Below are 22,529 nucleotides of genomic sequence, written 5' to 3'. Positions count from 1 at the left end.
TCCAGGCTCAGGGAGGTGGACCCTCTCCCTTTGTGCCCCAGCATACTTTCTGTTCTCTCACAGCAGTTATCCGGCTATGCATTTTGTAATTCATATAGTTCTTTAAAACTAGATGGTAATACTATTAACATGTTTCTCTCCTTTGCTGGACTTAAGACTGGGATCATGGCTTTATTCATTTCTGTAGTCTGAGCTTCCAGATGTTACTAATACTGGTTCTTCTCTTCTTCGTCAAAGCTCCTAGAAAGAGGAGACTTCCCCGGTGCTTTGAGATCAGTGAGGTAATAGGACTTGCTCTGGCCAATGAGATATGAGCAGAAGCACTGAAATGCCTGTGTGAAATTCCCCCTTCTTTTTTTCACATGCTGTAGTCACTGTGGAGGGTCATGACATGGAAATGTCATCAGATGGAAACGGAGCCACCAGAGGACAGCTACCCTGGAAAGCACCCAGACACAAAAAAGATCTTTTTGTAAGCAAGAAATAAACGTTGTTGTGTTAAGCCTCACAGATTTTGGTGTATTTCTGTTACTGCAGCAAAACCTAGACTATCCTGACTGACAAATCAGATAGTTCTGTATAACAGATTTTTAGAAGGAAGGAAAGATACCAGGAAACGCCAAAGTGGGGATGACTGTGCTGGGGGGCAGTCTGGGATGGGAAGGGCAGGGGCTATGTTACAAGAGACTGCCTGCCGTGAGGGAACAATGAACAAAATCATTAATCCACAATACTTGGTCCTCTGTTTAGCCTTGTACTCCCAAAGCTAATTGCTTACACAGAAGCTTCTACATTTATGACAGTCATTAAGAAATGAAATGGATTTTGAATTTCACAATCCTACTTCTTACGAGAGCAATACCTTCTTGTATGCATCCTTTGACCAAAACAGAAGTCCCTATTTAAAGGATGTAGTTTTGAAAATGCAATGCTAATCAGCAATCAATACAATTATAAATTTTCCATCTCATAATGCAGACCAGTTAGATAGTGGTTACCCTTGCAAAAGTTCCTCTTCTTTTGGGGTGGCAGGTTGGGGGTAGGGGAGAGGAAGTGAAGGCAGGAGGAGGAGAGAATGATATAAATTCTGTCAGTCATCTAAAAAAAAACTGAAGGGAGGTTGGATGAGGACATTCCCAAGGATCTTAACATAATTCTCTTTAACACGCAAAATGGGCTGAATCGCCCCAACTCCTAAGAAGAGCATCTGGCACGCTCTTCCATATGAAACAGCCCTCAGCGGGGGCCAGGTAACCAGTAAAGGATGAAGAAATAGGAGGGCTCTTTACTGAAGCAGGGAAACCAAACAATAGGATGAGCTGGTTCACAGAAGACGTTCTGGGCAAACAGCCCACCCGCGAAGCCTTAGAGGAACAAAAGCTGGGAGGGGAGGAGGAGAAGAAAACAGGGGTGATACAGCCAACGGAAACTAGACCCAAAGGAAGACGGATAGCTCATTCCAAGGGAAGTGAGTAAGGAGATGAGTCTTCAAAACACCAGGAGAAAGGCTAACCAGAGATTTCTTGGGGCCAACCCAGGGAAGGACATACTAAAAAAGTTAGAGCTCCTTCCCCAGTGGGGGGGATTGGAAGGACCTGGGCTCTAGACTAGAAGTGGAAACAAGCACTGGAGACTAGAAAGCCTGTCTGACTGGGGCACAGCCAGCCCATTCCCCCACACTGAGCTCCTCTCTGCTCACTGAACAGGCTCTGGACTCCCTCACTGGGGTCATTTGCACTGGAATCCCTCTTACTTCCACTGGTCAGGTTCCACTAGCAGGTGAACAGGAGCTGCTCATGCACCACTACTTCTGGGCAACCCTCACCTAGGGTTCCATCCCCTTCCTGGCACAGTAGGGCTCCTCTCCTCTGTGCCCGGCCACCAAGCCTCAATGCATCAATGACCAGAAAGGAGGGGAAATGGAGTAAACACGAAGGGCTCATATGCCTTCAATCTGTGCCACAGTACGTAACATGAGGTGATTCGATATGATTTGCCTCAATTATATGAGGTCGTAGCCCTGACTCCCATGTTGGAAAACACCCATGTTTTCCAACATGTAAACATATGAAAACCCAGAAAGAGGGAAAAAATCCTAGAGTTAATTTTCCCTCATAGAGAAATTTTTTTCTTCCTAAAAAACTTTAACAATGGAAAATTTGAAATTGAGAGCCTGTTTTGTCTTTAAATGTTTCATTGATTAACACAAAGTATTTAGGTGTTGGTAGCATTCGACCTGTACTACCCCACAATGATCTATAAAGGGTGTGAAATAGTTTCACCCTGAGCATAACATTTCAATATAATAAACACACAGAACTGCTATGAGTTTGTGTTGTTGCCTTGCTTCATGGTGCGGTTACTGCAGATGACTTGGCTGAGCACCAAAACCATGAAAAATGGTTTTTATCTTATTGACACGCCCACCACTGGAACCCACGGGCAAAGGAACTGAAGGTGTAATTATTCTATTCAACTGTTTGTTACTTTGTGAATGTCGTGTTCCCAGGCATTTCAGAACATGTTCAATATACTGCAACAAAATTAACCAAGATCAAAGTACCACATAAAGGTCTTACAGCGCCTATGTATAGACTAGCAATGCTAAGGGTGTCTGGGAAAACGGCAGGGGCAGGGAAAAAAAAAAAACAAAACTAAGGCAATCATAGAGAAAGGACGCAAATTCCTCACGTAAAAGCTTCTCTGACCGTGAACCCCAGCAACCCAGGTGCGTGAACAGGAATGAGGCAGGAATGGCAGTCAGTCACATTCTAGCACAAGTTCTAGATTCTTACCAGGGACCTCTCAGGGCCTTCTGTTAAGTCCAGCGTCACCTTAGAGGCCAGGCCCCTTCCCTGCATTCCTCGCCCTCATCTTCTACCTAAACTTCAGGGGCTAGAGGCTGGATTCCTTGCCTCAGTCACTGCCAATGTCCACTCCACTCATGAAACTCTTCTCCCCAAGGCTATACCTTCTACTGTCACTCTTCCCAACACTGCTCTTCCTTGGCTCCTACATCAGGCAAGGGTCCTCTCAGCAAAGAGCCTATCGAAGATGTGCAGGCAAGGTTCAGAGACCTCGCAGGAGATGTTGCAGCACCCAGGAGCTAGTAACAACAAGCCTTCAAAAGCCACAAGTGGGAGGGACTAGGAAAAGACAGTTTCACTGGAGGCTGGAGAGTGCCCAAGCGACTGAGGAGTGACCGCCCAGTGGTAGCTAGTTCTAGACGGCCGTCGCCATCACCACTGGGAAGGACAGGGAGCACACGGGCCAGATACTGCTGACTTCTCTCTCCCGGCCTTCCATTGACTGAACCCAAACCAAAGTCCGCAGTGATGAACACCCAGAAGCAGCCTCCAAGGTACGGAGCAGAACAAAAAAGGGTAGAGAGTACATGGGATGGACAAACAGAAGAACGAGCCCAGGTGCCATAAACTCTTTAGGTTTCAAATGTTTATCACTTATTTTTTAACTACCGGTCACTCTGTAGAAACCAATAAGGGGTAGTTTCCAATATCATTAATTGAATAAAATTCTCATGGTCATGGTCCTCCATCTTGATTTGGCTTCCCACCATGGAAGTGGCAAACAGAAAACCAGGTAGACTCTGGGCCTCAGTAATTTTCTGATTATGAGGATCACCAAACTCTTGAAGCCCTTTAGACCAGTGCTACTAAGTGTGGCCCACGGATCAGCAGCATCACCTGGAACTTGACGGAAATGCAGATTCTTGGGCCCTACCCATGCTAGAGACTGACTCAAAGTCTCTAAGCGTGGGACTCCTGGAATCTGTTTTCACAAGTCCTCCAGGGATCCTCAAGTATGCTAAAATTTGAGAGGTCTTCTTTTAGCTTTAGAGACTAAAGATAGCGTAGGGAGTCCACAGATAACCTTACAGAGACCCTCGGACAAACCAGGAGTCCAGGCTACAGAGGCCCTCACTCCTTTAACTTCCTCACTGTGCTCTTCAGTATTCAGCAATATTTGAGCCTCAGTTTTCTCAGTTAATTGCTATCAATACAACCAGTAAGAGCTCTTTCAGTTTTTCAAAGAGATTGACCTTGGACTCCCTCAGATCTGTCATTTCAGACAATGAGGTGATGATGATGATGGCAATGACGACAGTGACAGCTCACACTAGGTTTTCTCTGCATAACTACCTCTGTCTAAATAGCCTCCACATATTAATTTACTTAGTCTCACCACCCTGTCTTTGCTTCACAGATGCTGAGGTTGTGGCATATAAGAAAACTCAGTAACTTGCCTTTGAATCCTTATAAGAAAGGAATACTTTATTCCAGAGTTTGAAAACAGTAAAATAAGAATGTATGTGAAAGCACTTTGTAAATGTAAATCATTATATAAGAGGGCAGAGTGAGCGGCCTACTACTAATGAATTGAACTTGCTGTTTTTTTAAGCTCAAAATTCATGAGATGGTCAAGGTAGATTAGAATATAACTAGATTGCTTTTTTTTTTTTTAAGGAGTTATGTGCCAAGAAGAATAGGAAATCTGAATGCTTCAATGGGTGCTATTTGAAGACTTGTGATAAATTTAAAATAGTAGAGGAAAACAAATATTGATGCCAATTTGAGGCGAAGAAACAGCTTTCAGTGATGACAAGAAATAGCAACAAACCTCTTACCTGAAAGAAGATAAAACTTACTGGTAAGATCTCCCTGGACACAAAGGGTTGGCTGCCATACGTTCTCTTCTGATACCTCTCTGAGAATTCTGTTTATGGCCAAACAATTTAATCTGGCAGAAACAGATTTATAGATGTGTTCTTTTTACTCTTTTCATATGACAGATTCTTGATTTAATCAGATTCGCCCTGCATCTTCAAATGCTTGTTCTACTAATGCATTATCTTCTCTCTCTCCAACTCAAGAGATCTGGTGAATATTAATGATCATCTTTCCATTTGTCTAAGATATGACCCGAAGTGTTCTGGGGTTCAACTGGCATCTCAGTGGAGAAAGACCATTTCTCTGACCTTAGTCAGACAAGAAGTAAGAAATGAAAACTGGTCCCCTATCCATACACTATGGATTCTCATGACAGAGCAATGGTATTCCACTTTAGGGACAAACTCAGAAAGGTTATTTAACTTATTCCAGGTCACACAGTTGTTACTATGTCACAATCAAATTCTATTTTAATAGATTGAATAGGCATAATACTTGCTCTATTTCTAGAAGGTATCATCACACATCTTTCCTCCTTTTTTTTCTACCAAAGAAGATTTCATACCTATATATAAATTCACAGCACAAAATGATGGAGCAAACCGTTTGTAGTGTTTGTTCATTATAGTCAACATTTAGAGTGTTAGACCAAACAGAAGTGATAAGCTGTTCACTTCCCGCAACAGTTACAGGAGAGAGTAAAACAAATTTACAGTCAGCACCAAAGGTGTAAGCATTGGGCAATCACAAGTACTTGCATGTATACCTCAGAACAGCTGCAGGTAAATGATTTGACAAGGTCAAATTCAACTGAACAACAAAACCACCAATGGGGCTGGAGTTTAAGTTGCTAGACCAGTTAGAAAAAAAATATGGGAAGACAACCAGGTAGACTGAAGAAGCCCTGGTTTTCAGAACTCTTTAACTTTAGTAAAGATTTTTTCTAGGATAACACAAATAGTGCAAAATGAAAAGCATTTTAAAAGGGAGAAGCCAATGCCTTATGAACAAAGCAGACAAAATTTTAGAAGTTTAACTGAGTCACAGAAGGTAAGATCTGCCAACTCACCACACAAAGTGGTGACTCAAAGACAAGTCTAAATCTATTATCATTTCAGTATATTCATAGTTCTTCATTTAAAAAAATAAATTTATATAAGAAGTTTAACTTTTAAATTTTACTTTAAAAAAGCCTGGGAAACCAATAAATTATATAACCAATTGTATAATAAATTATATAGTTATATAATATTCATTATATACAAATTATAGATTACATTTAAATATAATTTAAAAAATAAATTATAATTTATATGTAATCATACATAATATAACTTTGTTTATATTATATTATATATAAGAAGTCATATACAAAATATAGAAATATAAAATATATATATACAACATTTCACTTAAAAGAATTTCAGTTTCTTCAATCTTCAACATTACTCTGAGGCTACTCATGCTTTTTGTAGGAAAATATTAAATTTACTCTCCTTTGACATTTATATTATTACCCAAGCAATATCAGTGTTCATATAAATTGTTAATATAATCTTAACCCAAATTTTCCACACTTTATAAACAGACATGGTTGTGTTTACATGCACTGTTTTAAAGCTGTGATTTACTTAGATATTTCTACAAGTAAACCATGCAGCTACTTTTAAAAACTAAAACATGACTTACTATAGTACCTTTATTCTAACATATCAAAATTTTAAGACATACCACCAATTTAATAATAGGTTTACAGGGGGGAAAAAGTATCCCACTAAATGTTCACATGAATTTTAATACACATCCCTATTTCAAAAGCATTAAAATAAAAAAAAAGAGAGACTGTAATTAAAGAAATACATTAATTATTTTATTTAGAGAGAGGCTACAGCAGAACAGATAGACCTCATAATATGGAGCCTATTTTCCTGGGTTCGATTCTTGGCTCCTCCACTTACTGGGTGACCTCAGGCATCTTCCTAAGCCTCTCTGTACCTCATTTTGGGAGATACCAAAATCTGTACTTCTGTACCTCTCTGTTCCCCTCTTTGGGGAAAAAGAAGACAATGAGGGTAACTGCCACACGAGGTTGTTTACTAGTACTCCAAAGAACCTCAACACCACAAGTGTGATATAAGGATTTGTTAAACAATAACAATTATCACCACCACCACCAGGGTCTATGGAAACATTTGCTACATTCAGAGGCAAATAATTTCTAATTCAACACACTGATAAAATATGTTAATTCAAGAAAATATTTACTGACAACTGAATGAGTGCTTAATACTATGCTAAATGTTTAGAAGTAAGGTTACAAAGTAAAATAATTACAGAACCATGGTGGTACTTTCTGGAAGACAGAGTAGGGAAAGGCTTTTAAATTAGAGGGCGACCAGGCTTCAGGATATTCACAGCCCTCTGAAATGAGATGCAGAAAGTATATCTACACGTGCATTTTTCTGGGGTGCTAGCTTTTGATTCTTAAAAAGGCCGGAGATAAAAAACAAGTAAGAGCCATTTGCCTCAGGTAGTAATACCACCTTAAAAGGTAACCATACCAAAGTTTAATTTTATTAATATATTTGTATATTCTTGATGCTTTTATTCAGTTGTAAATGGATTCAGTTACTTTGACAGGTACACATACTTCTTAATTCTTGAAGTTTCTTAAACAGCAAACAAGTTGCCATTGGGAACCCAAATCCTGGGGTATTTTGGGTTCTAAGAAACTCCTCCTTTTTTTCTTCATCTTCTAGACACGCCAGAAAAGGGGCCTGCTTGCTTTATAAATTTCCAAGTGCATTTGTACTGGGAAGCTAGTCAGCTTCCAAACCTCCTGGGAAAACAAGGGCCTCCAGGATGAGTCATGCCAAGCCTTCTTTCTTGTACAATGGCTGGTATTGCTGGAAGATGAGGGACAGCTGCTGCCCAAGCCATTGTCAAACCTGTGAGTAATTAAAGACTGATCCTAGAAGCCATTACTGAAGACACCAGGAAGAAAATGAGCTACGTTTTGCACTGACTTGAAATGTCTCGTGCATCTACTGTTTCAATATACCACTGGCTATAATTATGTCAAAGTCTTAGACAACATGGTGTTGAGGAAAAGCCATAGATTTTGGAATCAGACAGTCCTGGGCTCCATTCTGCCTCTACAACTTTCTAGCTGGGTGACCAGGGGAAAGTTACCTAACCTCTCTAGACTGTAGTTTCCTCACAGGTGAACATACGTCGTGTCTTTAGGAGGCTAAATCTGGCAAAGATGTGCCAGTATCCACAGTGGTGTCTGCCGACCATCCCTTTTCCACATCCATTTATGAATTATTTATCACAATTGACCACAAAAAATTAAGTCACTGATTTTAACTATTTTGCCTTCACATGAAATTCTCTAACTTCTCACGAACTACTTCTAGATCCCACAGCATTACTGGGATTATCAGTATTCCTAACAAAGGTTGTTATGCAACACTGAGGGAAAAAAAAAATCACAAGTACTCAAAGTCATCACCAGTGACTTATCTCCCACCTTTCCATCTATTTTCAGCTACACAAGTTACCAATTACTGCCAAGTCAATTTAAGAAACAGTGCAAATGTGAAACAGAATATTTTGTTATGGTACCAGTATTTAGATAACACCTAAGATAGTCACTATATGTTAGGATATTCTGTTTTTTAAAAACATGTTATCTGACATTGCATATGAAAGCAAAATTTTTTTGTTACTAGATTCCTATAAGTATGTCTATAAATTTCAATTTGTGCAGAATAAGCATCCAGCTGGGGAAGGAAAAATACAAACTCCAATGTACCCCAACCTTTCCATATATTGTCTCTCTTCTCGGAAAAACTTGACCCATGATATATGTCATTCTAGAGGAAGAACGGAGACTCGGAGAACTCCAAGAAAAACTCACGCAAGGATACAGAATCACAGTACTGCAATCAAAACCCAGTTTCTGAAGCCATAGCGCATGCTCTTTTCCTTGGATCTAATTAGGCAAACAAAGCCTACGCCAGGGGTCAGAGGAGGGACAGAGAAAGTAAATACTCCATTAACTTGTCATTGAGGTCCTTTACCAGAATTCACATGAAATTAAAGTAGAATAAATGGATCTATCATTTCTTTTCTTTCTTGTCAAATAAATATTTTTAGAGGTAGCGTTCATGGAGTTTTACTTTGTAGCCATGGTCAACACAGGTTCATAATATCAAGGTTTGAGCTGGTGCAAAGTCAGGGTTTCTCAAAGAAGATCATCACGTGTCCCTCATACCTGATCTGACTCACCTTCCCTGGAAGATGCCTGCCTCCCTTAATGGCCCTGATCTCTGACAGGCTACCAGAAGCAGATAAGAAAAAAGTAAGCGGGTGAATTCACAACCTTTTTGTATTGGCCTTGATCAAGGTGGGCCTGGGTGATTTTCGCTTATGACACACTGAATGCTATTTTTAATTTTAGTCAATATTAGTTACCATTCGCCTGTAACCACAATATTTCCCCCTTCTCCCTGCCCCACACCCAGTAGGTCTATCACAAGCCTCAGAGTGCTCAAATGAAAGAAAGATTAGCATCTGGCATTATCAACCACTTACTCTCAGAGTGGTAAGGTAATATAGTACTCTCGGGTACTAGAAGGCTAATTAGTTTAGACTAAAATAGACCCTTTGTCCTCAGTGCATTTGAGGACAACCAGAAAGTCAATTCAGAGCCCGGACTATAGAACCAGACTGGCTAGATTCAAACCTCCCTCTGCCTCTGTGATCTTGGGCGAGTTCCACCTCTGTTCCAGTCTCCTCATCTGTAGAATGCAAATAATAGCATCGGACTCACGGGCTTGTTGTGAGGGCTAAATGAAGACTGGATCAGAACACACATGGTACATAATTAAGTGCCATGAGGTGTTAGCCATTGGTTTGAATTTACATACAAAGAATGAATTAAAATTACATGCTTTGCCTGTAAGATATGTTTACGAAGTGACTATAAATCAGGCACACTGGTACAACTTGAAGCAGTATGTGTTTCTCAATCAATAAGGTCTTATTTCCAGCAGAGGAGGGTGTTAAGTCACACCTAAAATACTCTAGCTTGGACAAAGGAAATGGGCTACCTTGTTCTTTTTTGAGAAGGAATCATCTGGGTAGAGACTATAAATGAAAAAGAGAGAACCTCATGCAGAGAGCCACTAGCTGTTCTTCCAATTGCTCAAGTTTGAAGAGCACCTGCCATGCCTCGGGGACCCTGCCTGAGCGAGAAGAAATCAGGGGAGAGAACACTAATCCAAAAGCGGACTCTCACTGTTTGGTGAACAGTCAATTTGGCACAATTGGTGAATCATTCTGTCTGCTGTAAATGAAACAGACTTTGAAGAGATGAAGTGGTAGAACACTGCAGAAAAGATCACAGCCGCCAAAGCCCAAAATAAGTCAGCCCCAGCAATTTGACAGTATATATAGAAAGAGGGAATGGTAGTTACCAGCTATTTTATTAGAGGGAGAAAATGACAGTCTTAGAAGCAGCCTGATGAGAAGAATTTAAGAAGAAACAAAAAACTTAAGATGGAAGGCATAAGACCAGGGTAAAAAATAACACAACCGGGGCGCCTGGGTGGCACGGCGGTTAAACGTCTGCCTTCGGCTCAGGGCGTGATCCCGGTGTTATAGGATCGAGCCCCACATCAGGCTCTTCCGCTATGAGCCTGCTTCTTCCTCTCCCACTCCCCCTGCTTGTGTTCCCTCTCTCGCTGGCTGTCTCTATCTCTGTCGAATAAATAAATAAAATCTTAAAAAAAAAAATAACACAACCACTAAGAGAGGCAAAGGCTGGGGGGAAATGAACAGTTTCAGTAAAAAGAATTAGTGCTCTTTGGGGACATGGCTGATTTCATGTCTGGAGCAGGAAATGGACAAGATAAGCTGAGTATATTGTGCCAGAAAGAAAGAAAGGTATCAGAGACTACTAGGGCCTTCTAAAAGGTATACAGCAGATAAGGACAACTTGTGGGTCAAAAAGAATATTGACTGCAATGGACTGAAACAAATAAACGGAGATCCACAAGTTCTTATAATACTTCAAGATTATCATGGGAGACTGTTAGGGGTACCAAATCATCACTCAGAAAACTGATAAAAGAAAAAAAATTAAGCCTTTTCCTGTCTTTCCTATACCGTATGAATTTCAGGAGATCCCAACAGCTCAGGAGAGTAACTTCTTTATAGTCAGAATACCAAACAATAAATGCAAGAGAAATGATAGATTTCGATAATCACCATTTTGCAATCCCTAACACAATGGATCTAGGCTACAAACATCTATGGATGTTACAATCATTAGGTGAGAGGTAGAAAGGTAAGAACCCACTAATCAATTTTAACATCTCAAAAAGAGACACATGCAGACATCATGTGTCTTGTGGTTGTGATACAACAGATTTGAACAGCACGACCTACAAAGGATGTTTGCCTTTGAACCTAAATCTAATCAGGCCTCCACATCTAATTGCCATATTCTAGGAGACATGGGGAATAGAGAAACAAGTTAAATGACACAAGTGAGAAACTGACCCAGCAAATGGATCATTCTACCAGACAAATGACCTGTACCCACTTTCTCTATCAAATCAATGGCATGAAAAAAGAAGGGAAGGGGGACTATAACAAAATAAAATAGATTTAAAAACCTAACAACTGAATAAAATGTGTGGACCTTATTTAGTTCCTGATTCCAACAAATCATAAGTAAAAAGAGATCTCTGAGAATACGGGAATCATATTAAGAAATCGTTGTTAAGGGGCACCTGGGTGGCTCAGTCAATTAAGCATCTGCCTTTGGCTCGGGTCATGATCCAGGAGTCCTGAGATTGAGCCCCATGTCTGGGACTCCCTGCTCAGTGCGGAGTCTGTTTCTCCCTCTCCCTCTGCCCCTCCCCCTGCTCGTTTTCTCTCCCTCTCTCAAATAAATAAAATCTTCTAAAAAATCATTGTTAGTATTTTTAGGCATGAAAAACACATAGAAGTCTTTGGGTTTGTTTTTTGTTTTTGTTTTTAAAGAAAAAAACTCCTTACCAGAGATGTAAACTGATGCATTTATGAGTAAGATGATAGGAAGTTTAGGATTTTGCTTTAAAATACACCAGCCCTCACAAAAAAAGTGGGGAAGAGAAATAAATGAAAAAAGACTGGCAAAATGTTAGTAAGTGTTGAAGGCTGGGTGTTTATCGTACTACTTCTCATAATTTATAATCTCCATAACACAGTTTTTAAAAAATGACTGAAGGGTTTTGGTGGGAATTCAAGCTGTGCCTTATCTTGCCACTATTTTAGGAGATAGCTAGGGTCCTCCCACAAAGCGAAATGTAGTTATTCCGCACTTAGCCCAAAGAGTGCAAAGTCTTAATAGTTTGCATTTTGAATTCCATATGATTAGAAGTGACTACACCAAGGCACGCAGGAGTTCTGCAGTATTAACCAAATGTCAGCTTAATTTTTCCCAGTAAGAGACAGCCTACAAGGCACCTGGGTTGGGCAACACAACCTACAAAGCGCTTACTTGATGACAGTTGATGTCAGATTGTCCAGATTTGTGAGAGCCCAAGGCAGCATGGACAAGTGCCACAAGTATTCCTAAACCAAATCTTGGTCAATACAGAAATTGCAAACCTTCTTACCAACTTGTGTAATACCTAGAGCTGCCTTTTTTTTTTTCATAACCAGTGGTAATAAATTTGTGTTTATTTGTCCCTACAATCACTCAGCTATAATCTGGAGGTGCAGCCCATAAAATATAAAACTGAAGTCGCCAGAAGGATCTAAGCCATGATTTGTTTGCCTGAGCATCACTGATCTAATTAAAGGGCTAACCAGGTGACCCCAGATGCTCACAAGTCACCCGCTGGTTTGGTACACATTTCGCCTGTTTCTCTCTTTCCTACATAACCCTTCTGGACTGAATGTCTGTTGCAGCCCTACCCCCTACTGTGGCGGTATTAGGAGATGGAGCCTTTGGGAGGTATTCAGAGGTAGACTCAGTCATGAGGGTGGAGCTTCCATGATGGAATTAGGGGACTTCCAGGAAGAGAGGGAGATCTCTCTTTGCATCCATGTGCACCGAGGAATGGCCCCGTCTGCTGGCACCTTGATCTTGGACTGTCAAGCCTCCAGGAACTGTGAGAAAATCAACTTCTAGTGTTTAAGCCACCCAGTCTATGGTATGTTGTTACAGCAGCCTGAACAGACTAATACAGGTACATATTTCACCTGTTTTTTTTTTCTTTCTTTCTTTCAAACTCCTTCCTATATGTGTTAGGGAAGTTTCCAAAATCACAAAGGTGGTTCCAAGGCCAAAGGAAGGGGAAATAGTTGAAAAAGCATGGGTTTCCAACATTGGAAAACTTGACAATCTTTCCCCAATAAAAAACTGGCCATGCATATATGAAATGTGTTTGGAATGTCCCAAAGTATTACAGTATTAGGATCAAAGAAGGGTTAACGAAGTACATATTATTTGAAGTAACCACATTCAGAATAATTAAGAAGAGCAAATATGTATATTGGCAAGGCACACAACATCATCCCAGGCAGCAAGAAACACAAGCCTTTATGCAGATGAACACACAGATCTATTTATACAGAAACCTTCAGCAATTCCCCTCACAGATTGCCTGGCTGCCCTCATGGCTTCAGTATTCTGTGCCATGAAAAAGTAACTGTCAAGGATAATAGGAACACGATTTGACCTACTTTTCCCTAGATTCTCGCAAAGTCTATAACTCTGGTTCTTGTGTTTATCTAGCTATCACATCTTTGGGACACATTGCCTCGCTTTCTTTGCAGCCAATCTGGCATGCCCCACGTTAAGGTCACTTGTGGGCAATTCCTAAACTCCACTGGTCGTGGACTTTAAGCCGTCCTACACCCAGCTAATCCTCAGAACATCCTTCTGAGGTAGATCATCTACGGGCATCCCTACACTGGAAGGAAAGTAGGTAAGAAAGGAGAAACACAACCTGGAGAGGCTGAAGACCTACACCAATTCCTACCCATCTTGCCCAAAGAAGCCACACCAAAACAAATGTTCCTCCCCAGTTCTCACGTTTCCACAAACCTATCTTTTTAAGAGCTACAGGTCCTCCAGTAAGGTCTTCTTTTAAAGCAGGCAACCAAGACTTCAATTTCTTACACCCCCCCCCCCAAATCTACATTGTTGCAGCTTCTCAGTAAAGCCTGTTTAATGGTGACAAATTCTAAAGAACTAAGTAGAACCCACCAAAGTTGCCCCAAAGCCCTGGTGGGCAGGGAAACCCGAGTAAGTCAGCCCCTTGGCCTGAGACCCCTCCTAAGAGGCTTGTGAAAGGTCCCAAGAGAAAATCAGCAGGCCATCCCCCTTTTCTTAACAAACAAAACATGTCCGACCTGCTCGGGCCATTAAATGCACTTAGATGCACAAGCAAGGACACTCCCTCACCAGGAAATCGTATCTGAACACACCATCAGGAAGTCAGTATTTAAGATTTGGCGGGGTGGGGGCGTGCACCCTCCCGCTCAAGGGGGCGTCACCAAGTACTAAGCGCTGGAGACTCCAGAACCCAGGAGCTACAAGCTCGCCCGGGAACTTCCAACTCCCTTGTCTCCACCTCGGCAGTGGCGGTGGTGGCAGCGGCGGCCAGAACCATAGCCGATGCCCAAAGCTTGCCACGGGGCGTCCCAAACAAGCTCACGTCTCACGCCTCCTGCAGCCTGGGCTCCCATTTCTGGGGCCTGAGGCTTGCTGTCGGAACAGGGCTGGCCGACTGTTAGGTACGGGACACCTGCAGCTCCCCCTCTGGGGAGAGGCAACGGCCCTTCTTCCGGCGATGCCCATGGTCCGCCTCTCCAAATCCAGACGCCCCTGGGTTAAGTCAGGTGCATCTGGGGGAAGGGGAAGCCGTCGCTCACTGGAGGGGGGGTACCCCACGACCCCGCCGTCCCGGGACCCCGCACGAGGGCACCCCTTCCGCTACCTCCCCAACTTCCAGACGCCCCCTCTGCGGCCCGGGAGGGTGGGCGCGGGCTCCACGTGCGCGCCGCCCGTGCCCACTCGGGCCGGGCCGGTCGGGGCCACTCACCCGGGCCCCGGCGGCGCTCCGCTTCCTCCGCAGCGTAAGCCCGCTCCGCAGCAACGCCGGCAGGTCCCTCAGCCGCGGCCGCGGCGGCGCCGGCGGCTGTTCGCGCTCCTGCTCGCGGGCGCTGGGGCTGCGGCGCAGGGCGCCGTCCGCCGCCGCCACCGCCGCCGCCGCGGCCAGGGCCGGGCTCTCGCACGGCGGCTGCATCTTGACGGAGCCCACGGCCATCCTCATGCCCTGACGGCGGCTGCAGCGCCGGCAGCTCTTCTCCCCCGCGCTCGCCTCCGCGCGCAGTCCGCGCCTTCGCCAGGCAGCGAGAGGGCGCGACTGCGGCTCGGGCGCGGGGCGCGCTGCCAGCAGCTGCCCATTGGCGCGCGCCGCGGCCCCCGGCAGGCTCGGCCCCGCGCACCTCCCCCTCCCCGCCCAGGTGCGCCGGGCCCCGCCCCGCCCCGCCCCGCCCCTCCGGCGGCTCACCTCTGCCCGCGGCCGGGCCCCCCTCAGCCACTCCCGGAACCCAAGAGGAAGAGGGTGGAACACCTTGGGCACCGGCTCATCCACAGGTGCGGGATTCCCAGAATCCTCCACCAAAGCCACTCTACTGCCCATCCCACCCCACCCCACCCCCAAATTCCCTTGAGGCTGAAAAGTCTCCCTTCACTTCCCTTTACCTAACAGCCTGGGTTGAGTTGGACTTCGACCGTGTGAACTGGGAAGTCTGGGGCACTCCTCCCTCTTCCAGCCCCTCCTTGCTTTTGCCACAATCCAGACCCAAACCGTAATCGCTATTCCTCAAAACGGTTTTTGCCAAAGAACTTCAAAATCGGCTCCATATTCTGGTACAAGTCAAACAGCACTGAGACAGAACTGCCCCCACACTGTCCCCTCTTTGGCACATCCATCGCTCAAGAATAAGGGGAGAAAACTTTCCTTGGCTATGATAGGTGTTTAGCAAAACAGATGTAAGTCTGCTGACCTGAAGGTGAATCTCGGCTACGTGTTGGAACCTGACCTTCCCTGAAAGCCTGATGCATGTGATGAATGTGCTTGGTAAACTGCGCAGGCCGACCATGGTGTGAATCATTGTTTACACCCTTCCAGGAGCTAGGAAGAGTGGAGCATCTGGAGTGAACCTGTTGCGGCAGGGCCTTACAATCCCGATAGCCGCATATCTTCACATCCCCACGCAGTCTGTCTTCAACAAGGGGCAGCTAGGCCTTTTAGTCTTCACTGGTAGGACGCTGGGGTTCCATCTTTGCCCAAGACTTGTTAAAATTGGGTAAGTTTATTCATGTTAAAAAAAAAAAAAGAATGGACAAGTAAGGATTACAGGTCAGAGCTCTCAGTTGGTTTAACTATTGTACCCTCAGCCCCTCACGTTATAGATGCTTGGCCACCATATGGGGAAATATGGCCACAGTCAGAAAAAAGAACGACCTGTGATCTCTGCCCTTGAGGAACTTAAGATTTTCGCCCAGTAGAAAAACACATAGAAAAACAAAGATATTGCCTTGTACTCTTAGTAATTGCCAAGTGAGTATGGATAATGAGCATTCCAGGCCACAAAAGTGAGAAATGTTTCTGCCCTGGGATGGGGGGAAAAAAATCAATGAAGGGAGTTTGAGCCAGACCGTAAGGTTGAGAGTAAAAGATTCAATCATGCAGAAAGGAAGGTGAGGATCCTTCAGGTAAGGAGGAAAAACATGAGAAAAACACCAAGGTGGTATGACACCAAACTTATTGGACACTGAATATGTCATACTGCTGAGAGAGAGGGATAGCATAATGGAGAAGCAGGAAAAAATATCAGAATGGATGCTGGTCAGACACTGGAGAAGGCCTTAAATCCTGTCACCTTCAGTCATGTGTGTTTACTGGAAAGAGCTCTGCAGTGAACTCTATCATCCATTCCAGTTTCCAAATACCTATCACAATTATTCCAGGCTGAAATTCCCCTTGTGTTATCATCTAAGACTATACCAGTTTACATAATGCTTAAGTACTTCCACTCCAGTTGGTAATCAGCCATCATCTTGAGCCCTAGAATGCCACCCCATACTCCAGACTTCTTCCTGAAACATCAACTAGAGGTCCACTAGACGTTTAGTTTAGTCCTGGTCCAGTAGAGGTCCTCCAGGACACTTTGGGTCAACATAACTCTGTTATGGCTTGTGCCAGATCACACCTGGTAATACCTTTCGAATCACACCATGAACCTACTCTGCTCCAAAATAGAACATGGGTGTTCTGAATCCCAGTTTCTTGGTCTTCATATTCTTTCACATAGCTTCTCAATGTAAGACCAAGGAGCTGAGACTTTATCCCATGGATTCTATGGCACTGATCAAGAGTCTAAAACACAATACCTGTAAGGGCCTTTGGAAAGTTGGCTTGGGTTAAGGTGATAAAGGTCAATTGCCACACAGCCATAGTGTAAAGCAAACAATAGGGAATGTAGAAATGTGTAAACAGAAGAGCTATGTCACTGTATAGCTCAAATCAAGCCATGTCCCAACGTGGGACCTTTGCAGTTGCTATACCCTCTGTCTGGAATACTCTTCCTCTGCAATGCTAACCAACAGAACTCCTACAATGGTGGTAATGTTCTCTGTTTTGTAGCCAGTAGCCACATGTGGCTTTTCAGCACTTGAAATGTGGCTAGTGTGCTTAAAAAACTGAATTTTTAATTTTAATTTAAGTATTATAAATTTAGTTAGCCACAGATGGCTCTGGGCTACCCTACTGGAAAGCAAGTTTCTAAATCCATGTTTCCCTTCCTGTATTCCTTAATTTTTTTTTAACTAAAATGTCTCCATTTCAGTGAGGGCTTCCATGACCATGTGATTTAAAATTGTAGCCCTTCCCATCTGCTCCTTTTTCTATCTCCTTCTGACCTTCCACAGAGCTTACTGCCATCCAGGATTCCATATATTTTACTTATTCATTTCATCTATTATCTGCTTTTCCATAAGAATGTAAATGTTCCAAGGACCTGATTTTTGTTCCTTTTGTTCAGTATCAAGAACATATTAGTTGAAGAATTTTTCCACATGAGGACTCAGTTTTTCAAAAGGAGCTTAATCTGGATTTTTACAGGAAATCTCCCAATTTTGCAATTTTGGAAGTTCTTAAAAAAACATGCAAATCCTATACGTGCCAACATCACCCAAGTCAAACAGAGCCACTTGGGTACCAGGGCCTATTTTTACTTAGGAGAATGACAATAGTCAAGGCTAAAGTTTATGGAAATACTTATGGTAAGAAAACGCAAGTTTTATTGGCTATTTGCAGTGAGGGGAAATTGGAGACTGGGAAGATACTGCTGACATTTAACTAGCTACAAAGAGATGAGGGTCAGAATTAGTGGGGTCAGTGGAAACTGGGGGAGGTGAGATGTCAGACATTGCAAAGAAAGATCCTCAGGCCTAACATGTGTTAGGAGGAGAAGAAAAGTACTTCAGGTGGTGTTACTCATTGTATCTTACAGAGATGACCAACTCGGGACCTTGTATCCCCCATAGTCCTCTTCTGCAATATGATCTTTCTACTCCCCCATGACAAGACAGGGTTTCTTCCTCCATTGCCTTTCCCCTGGGCCAGCCCTGGGACTACTGTGGCCAATGGAATACAGAAGTAACAGTGCCAGTCTGTAAGTAGCCCTTAATTGACCTGGAATGCTCACTCCAGGGATGCTCCCTCTCAGAGCCCAGCGTCCTTGCTGTGAGAAGCCAAGACACCTGGAGAGACCACGTGGAGGTGCTTTGGCAGCAGAGCTCTGATCCAACCATTTGCTGGCCATTTGTATGCCATTTTGGACACGCGGTCCAGCTGAGTCTTCACACCACCTTTGCACGAGCCAACAACTGACTACAGCCACATGGAGGTAAGAAACCAAAGCAAGAACTACCCAGCTGAGCCCAATCAACCCACCAAACTATGAGAAATAATAAATTGTTTAAAGCCACTAAGTTTAGAGGTATCTGTTATACAATAGGTGACCAGACACATAGTTCCGAAAAGTATGAAGAACATACTCCCCTGTGAGTAAAGAGGAAGGAAATTTATATTCATATTTGTATGCACGAAGAAACTTGAACTTTCTTGCAAGTGGTCAGAACTGGCTACATGGGGAAAGGAAAGAAGGAAGATTTTTCATGTGTAACTTTCTATGATCTTTGTTTTTTTAAAACATGTAACTGTATTACCTATTTAAAATAATTAAATTTTTAAAAAAGATTTTATTTATTTCTTTGTCAGAGAGAGAGAGCACAAGCAGCGGGGTGACAGGCAGAGGGAGAGGGAGAAGCAGGCTCTCCACTGAGCAGGGAGCCGAATGCAGGGCTTGATCCCAGGACGCTGGGATCATGATCTGAGCTGAAGACAGATGCTTAACCAACTGAGCCACCAAGGTGTCCCTAAACAATTACATTTAAAAAACGTCTCTGGATTTAGACGAGTCAGGAAGGTGGAAGAAGCTGGTTTGGAGGATTTCATTTTTCACAGAAGTTCAACTTGGCTAAACTAGAAGGCGCCCCAGGGAAAATGCAGCCAGCAGGCAGAGAGTGAGCTGGAGCTCGAGAGACAGGACAAAAGCAATAGATAGGCCAGTGTCAGTGCACTAACAAGTCTGACAGTAAAGAGCAGAACTAAACCAAGTTGCTCAGAGGACAGAGGAGGAGCAGAGACCGTCTTCCCCTTCCTAAGCTGGGCCCTCGGAGAACACACAGCGGATGACTTTCCATTTCCATTTGTATGAAATTTGGGATAAGGACTCTTGTGGCTTTTCCTCCTTTAATTCTTGTAGTCCCGTGTGATCACCAGGGTTACCGCAGTATCTACTGGCTGCGCTTTCCCTTGTGTTCTTCCACACCTCGTGCCCCCACTTGTCTTCCGATAAATGTAAAAAGACAGGTCATGCTAATAAGTCTCCTAACACGCATTGCTATTAGAGGACTTTGATAAGTCTTCTTGGAATTCATCCCTTCCCAGCATCTCATTTTTAAATTTTTCCTCCACTTAAGATATTTTGCATTGCTTACCAGCTCTTAAAAAAACAAACAAACCTAAATACAATTGTGTCTCCCTATTAAAGCCTGCCAACACTTTAGTATGTAATGATCAAAATGGACTAAACCTGACCTTCCCAAAAGCCAGCATTGAGCAGTGGGAGCTCAGAAGGCAGACCTTGCGCAGGTAATCCGGTGCTGCCCATACTGCCTCTATGGAGAAGTCCAGATATAACTGTTGGTGTACTTGACATTAACGCTATTTTTATGTTTTCTTAGGGAATGAATATGCAATTGGGAGAACTGTAGCAAAATGATGAAACCTGTTTCAAAACTAAAAATATTAAGGCTTACTCATTTTATTTTAGTTTTCAAGAATCATAAATAGAACTATATGCTGTCAGACTGTTCATGACAAACCTTTGTGATGCCGTGCTATTATTTTTGTAATGCAGCACACACAAGTATTCCCCTTGTGGATGAGACATTTTCCTTACACTATTTGCATTGGTGACTCCAGCCAGAGACTGGCTGATAAAGATGGGTGCCATGGTAAGTTCTTCTTCTATTCATTACTCATAATCTTGAAACAAAATCTATTTACACTTTTCATATGTTATTTACTATTGTCATCGTGGAAATTTCTTTCTGTAAGTCAAGTGTACAAGATTACCAAGCCTCTGGGTATTTAGGACAGTTTGCAAAAAAAAAAAAAAATTCTTTGGTTAAATGCTCAAGAAGACAGAGGAAGAGGGCAGTAAGAGAACTAACTTGACCAGCAGACAGCTAGAAAGTCAAGCCAACCTTGTCCCAGCATCCCTGCCTTGCTGATGCAAACCTACTCACCCTTACACAGACAAACAAAACCTCCTAGAAGCCTTTTCTGCTTTTCCCATCTGGAAAGAATTCTTCGTCAGGTAAATTTAAGGGTTTACCTACAACTATGAATCTACTTTTACTGCCTCCCTTATAACATTCTGTCTGAATATCTGTCGTATATTTGAATTAAATGTTTACGCAGAAGACCTTTGTGAAGGGGCACCTGGGTGGCTCAGATCGTTAAGTATCTACCTTCGGCTCAGGTCATGACTCCAGGGTCTCGGATCGAGCCTCGCATGGGGCTCCCTGCTCGGCGGGGAGCCTGCTTCTCCCTCTCCTTCTACTGCTCTGCTTGTGCTCTGTCAAATAAATAAATAAAATCTTAAAAAAAAAAAAAAAAGGAAGACCTATGTGAAGTTAAAAGTCCTTGAGGGCAGAAATTATTCATCTTTGCATTCCCCTCTAGTGTCTATGGCCGTGCCTAGCACATAGTAGATGCTAAGTTAATGAATGCCAGATGGATGAATAAACAAAAATGAATAAACAAAATCATGATTAGCTAAATACCGCCATCATAAGTAGAAAAAAGCAAGACAGAGGTCTTAGCAGATGCAGAATCTCGGAGGTCGCAGGAAAATACATTATCCCAAGGGTGAGGGGAGGCTATAAATGGACTCCAGATGGTGGCGTGTTCAGATCAGCCGAGAAGGAAGATGATTTTAGCAGCAGTATGTGAAGTGCTTCAGAATAGGGAGATGCGGAAAGCTGGGCAGCCAGCAAAGCAGGTTACAGGATCCCAGGCATGAAGTATGAAAATGGTAATCCATAAACTTGGGCTGATGGAAATGTCTGTGTTTTCCTTATACCATTTGTACGGGTGTGTTCTGTGTACAAAGTGTCTGTGCTAATTAAATGAGCTGATGTTTGTAAAGTTGTTTGGATATTTTAAGGCACTACACAAAAAACACGACCTTTCTGTGGGGGTAGAAGGGTGGGCAGATGAAATGACGCCTTGGAGGAAGCAGAGCCTGGACTGGGATGACAGAAAGGAGCGGGAAAGGAAACGGTGTGGAAGATGAAGCTCAGCCACAAGACAAAGGCCGCTAAGAATATGTTGCTTCCTGTTTGTGAATAGTAAGCATTTGTAGCATTGATCCAAGCCAGACGCAGGATAGGCCATGAAAAATCTGCCTTAGAGGGTCTGGCAACATTGTATGAGCTCAAACAGACTTTTGAAGACCTTGGAGAGAAGATGTAGATGGGGCTAAAAACCAGGACGAGCTAGGGCTTCCTGCAGGAGCAAGAAGGTCTCCGAAGTTCTTAAACCCAAAGAAGGTCCTTAGTTTGAAGATGATGACAGCACTCAAGGGGCAACAAGTTAGCTGTTTTCAAATATTTTGAATAGGTAGAAGAGGAATTGGATTCGTTCTACACATGGCTAAGACCAAACAAGGAAACCACAGAGGAAAAAAAAAAGTTTCTTCTCATAGTAAAGGCTTTTCTATCCATTTTAAGTCTTTTTGAACATGGTCCTTATCCTTGCAAAATGGGCAGGGGAGACTGGACTTCATGGGATTTCATGTGATCAGCCAGATGACTGGACTCAATCACCTGGAATGTTCCTTCCAACCCAAAGATTCAGTAATTTCACTGGCTGGTGCGCGTACAGAAGCAATTATAGGGCAGAGGTTCTCGAAGTGTGGTCTGGAGACTTCTGGGAACCCTCAAGACACTTTCAGGGATTCCACCAGGCTGAACGTATTCTCTTAATAATTCTAAAACGTTATTTACCCTTCTTGTTGTTATTCTATCATGAGTGTACATTGGTATTTTCCAGAGCCTACAGACATGATGAGGCAACCGAGAGAATACAGGAGCAGATATGAGAATCTAGCTGCTTCTAGTAAGCCAGA

The 22,529-nt window shown here is 43.2% G+C and overlaps 1 protein-coding gene across 10 annotated transcripts in view; it reads right to left on the bottom strand.

Annotated features, from left to right (window-relative positions):
• Window positions 1-22,529, bottom strand: part of RAPGEF5 (Rap guanine nucleotide exchange factor 5) — a 328,587-nt gene that overhangs the window by 209,285 nt on the left and 96,773 nt on the right. For 2 of the 10 annotated variants that reach the window (XM_045793054.2, XM_087860978.1), the window contains exon 1: window positions 14,798-15,043. The exons of the other annotated variants lie outside the window; for them this stretch is intronic. In XM_045793054.2, the coding sequence (XP_045649010.2) occupies window positions 14,798-15,028 (231 nt within the window). In that variant the 5' untranslated portion in view covers window positions 15,029-15,043. Of the gene's footprint in view, window positions 1-14,797; window positions 15,044-22,529 lie in introns of those variants that run through there. 10 annotated transcript variants of the gene reach the window in all.

The sequence above is a fragment of the Ursus americanus genome, chromosome 3, assembly GCF_024610735.1.
Source record: "Ursus americanus isolate L20-20 chromosome 3, mUrsAme1.1.p, whole genome shotgun sequence".
Classification (NCBI taxonomy): domain Eukaryota; kingdom Metazoa; phylum Chordata; class Mammalia; order Carnivora; family Ursidae; genus Ursus; species Ursus americanus.
This window is presented reverse-complemented; position numbering and strand designations above follow the sequence as displayed.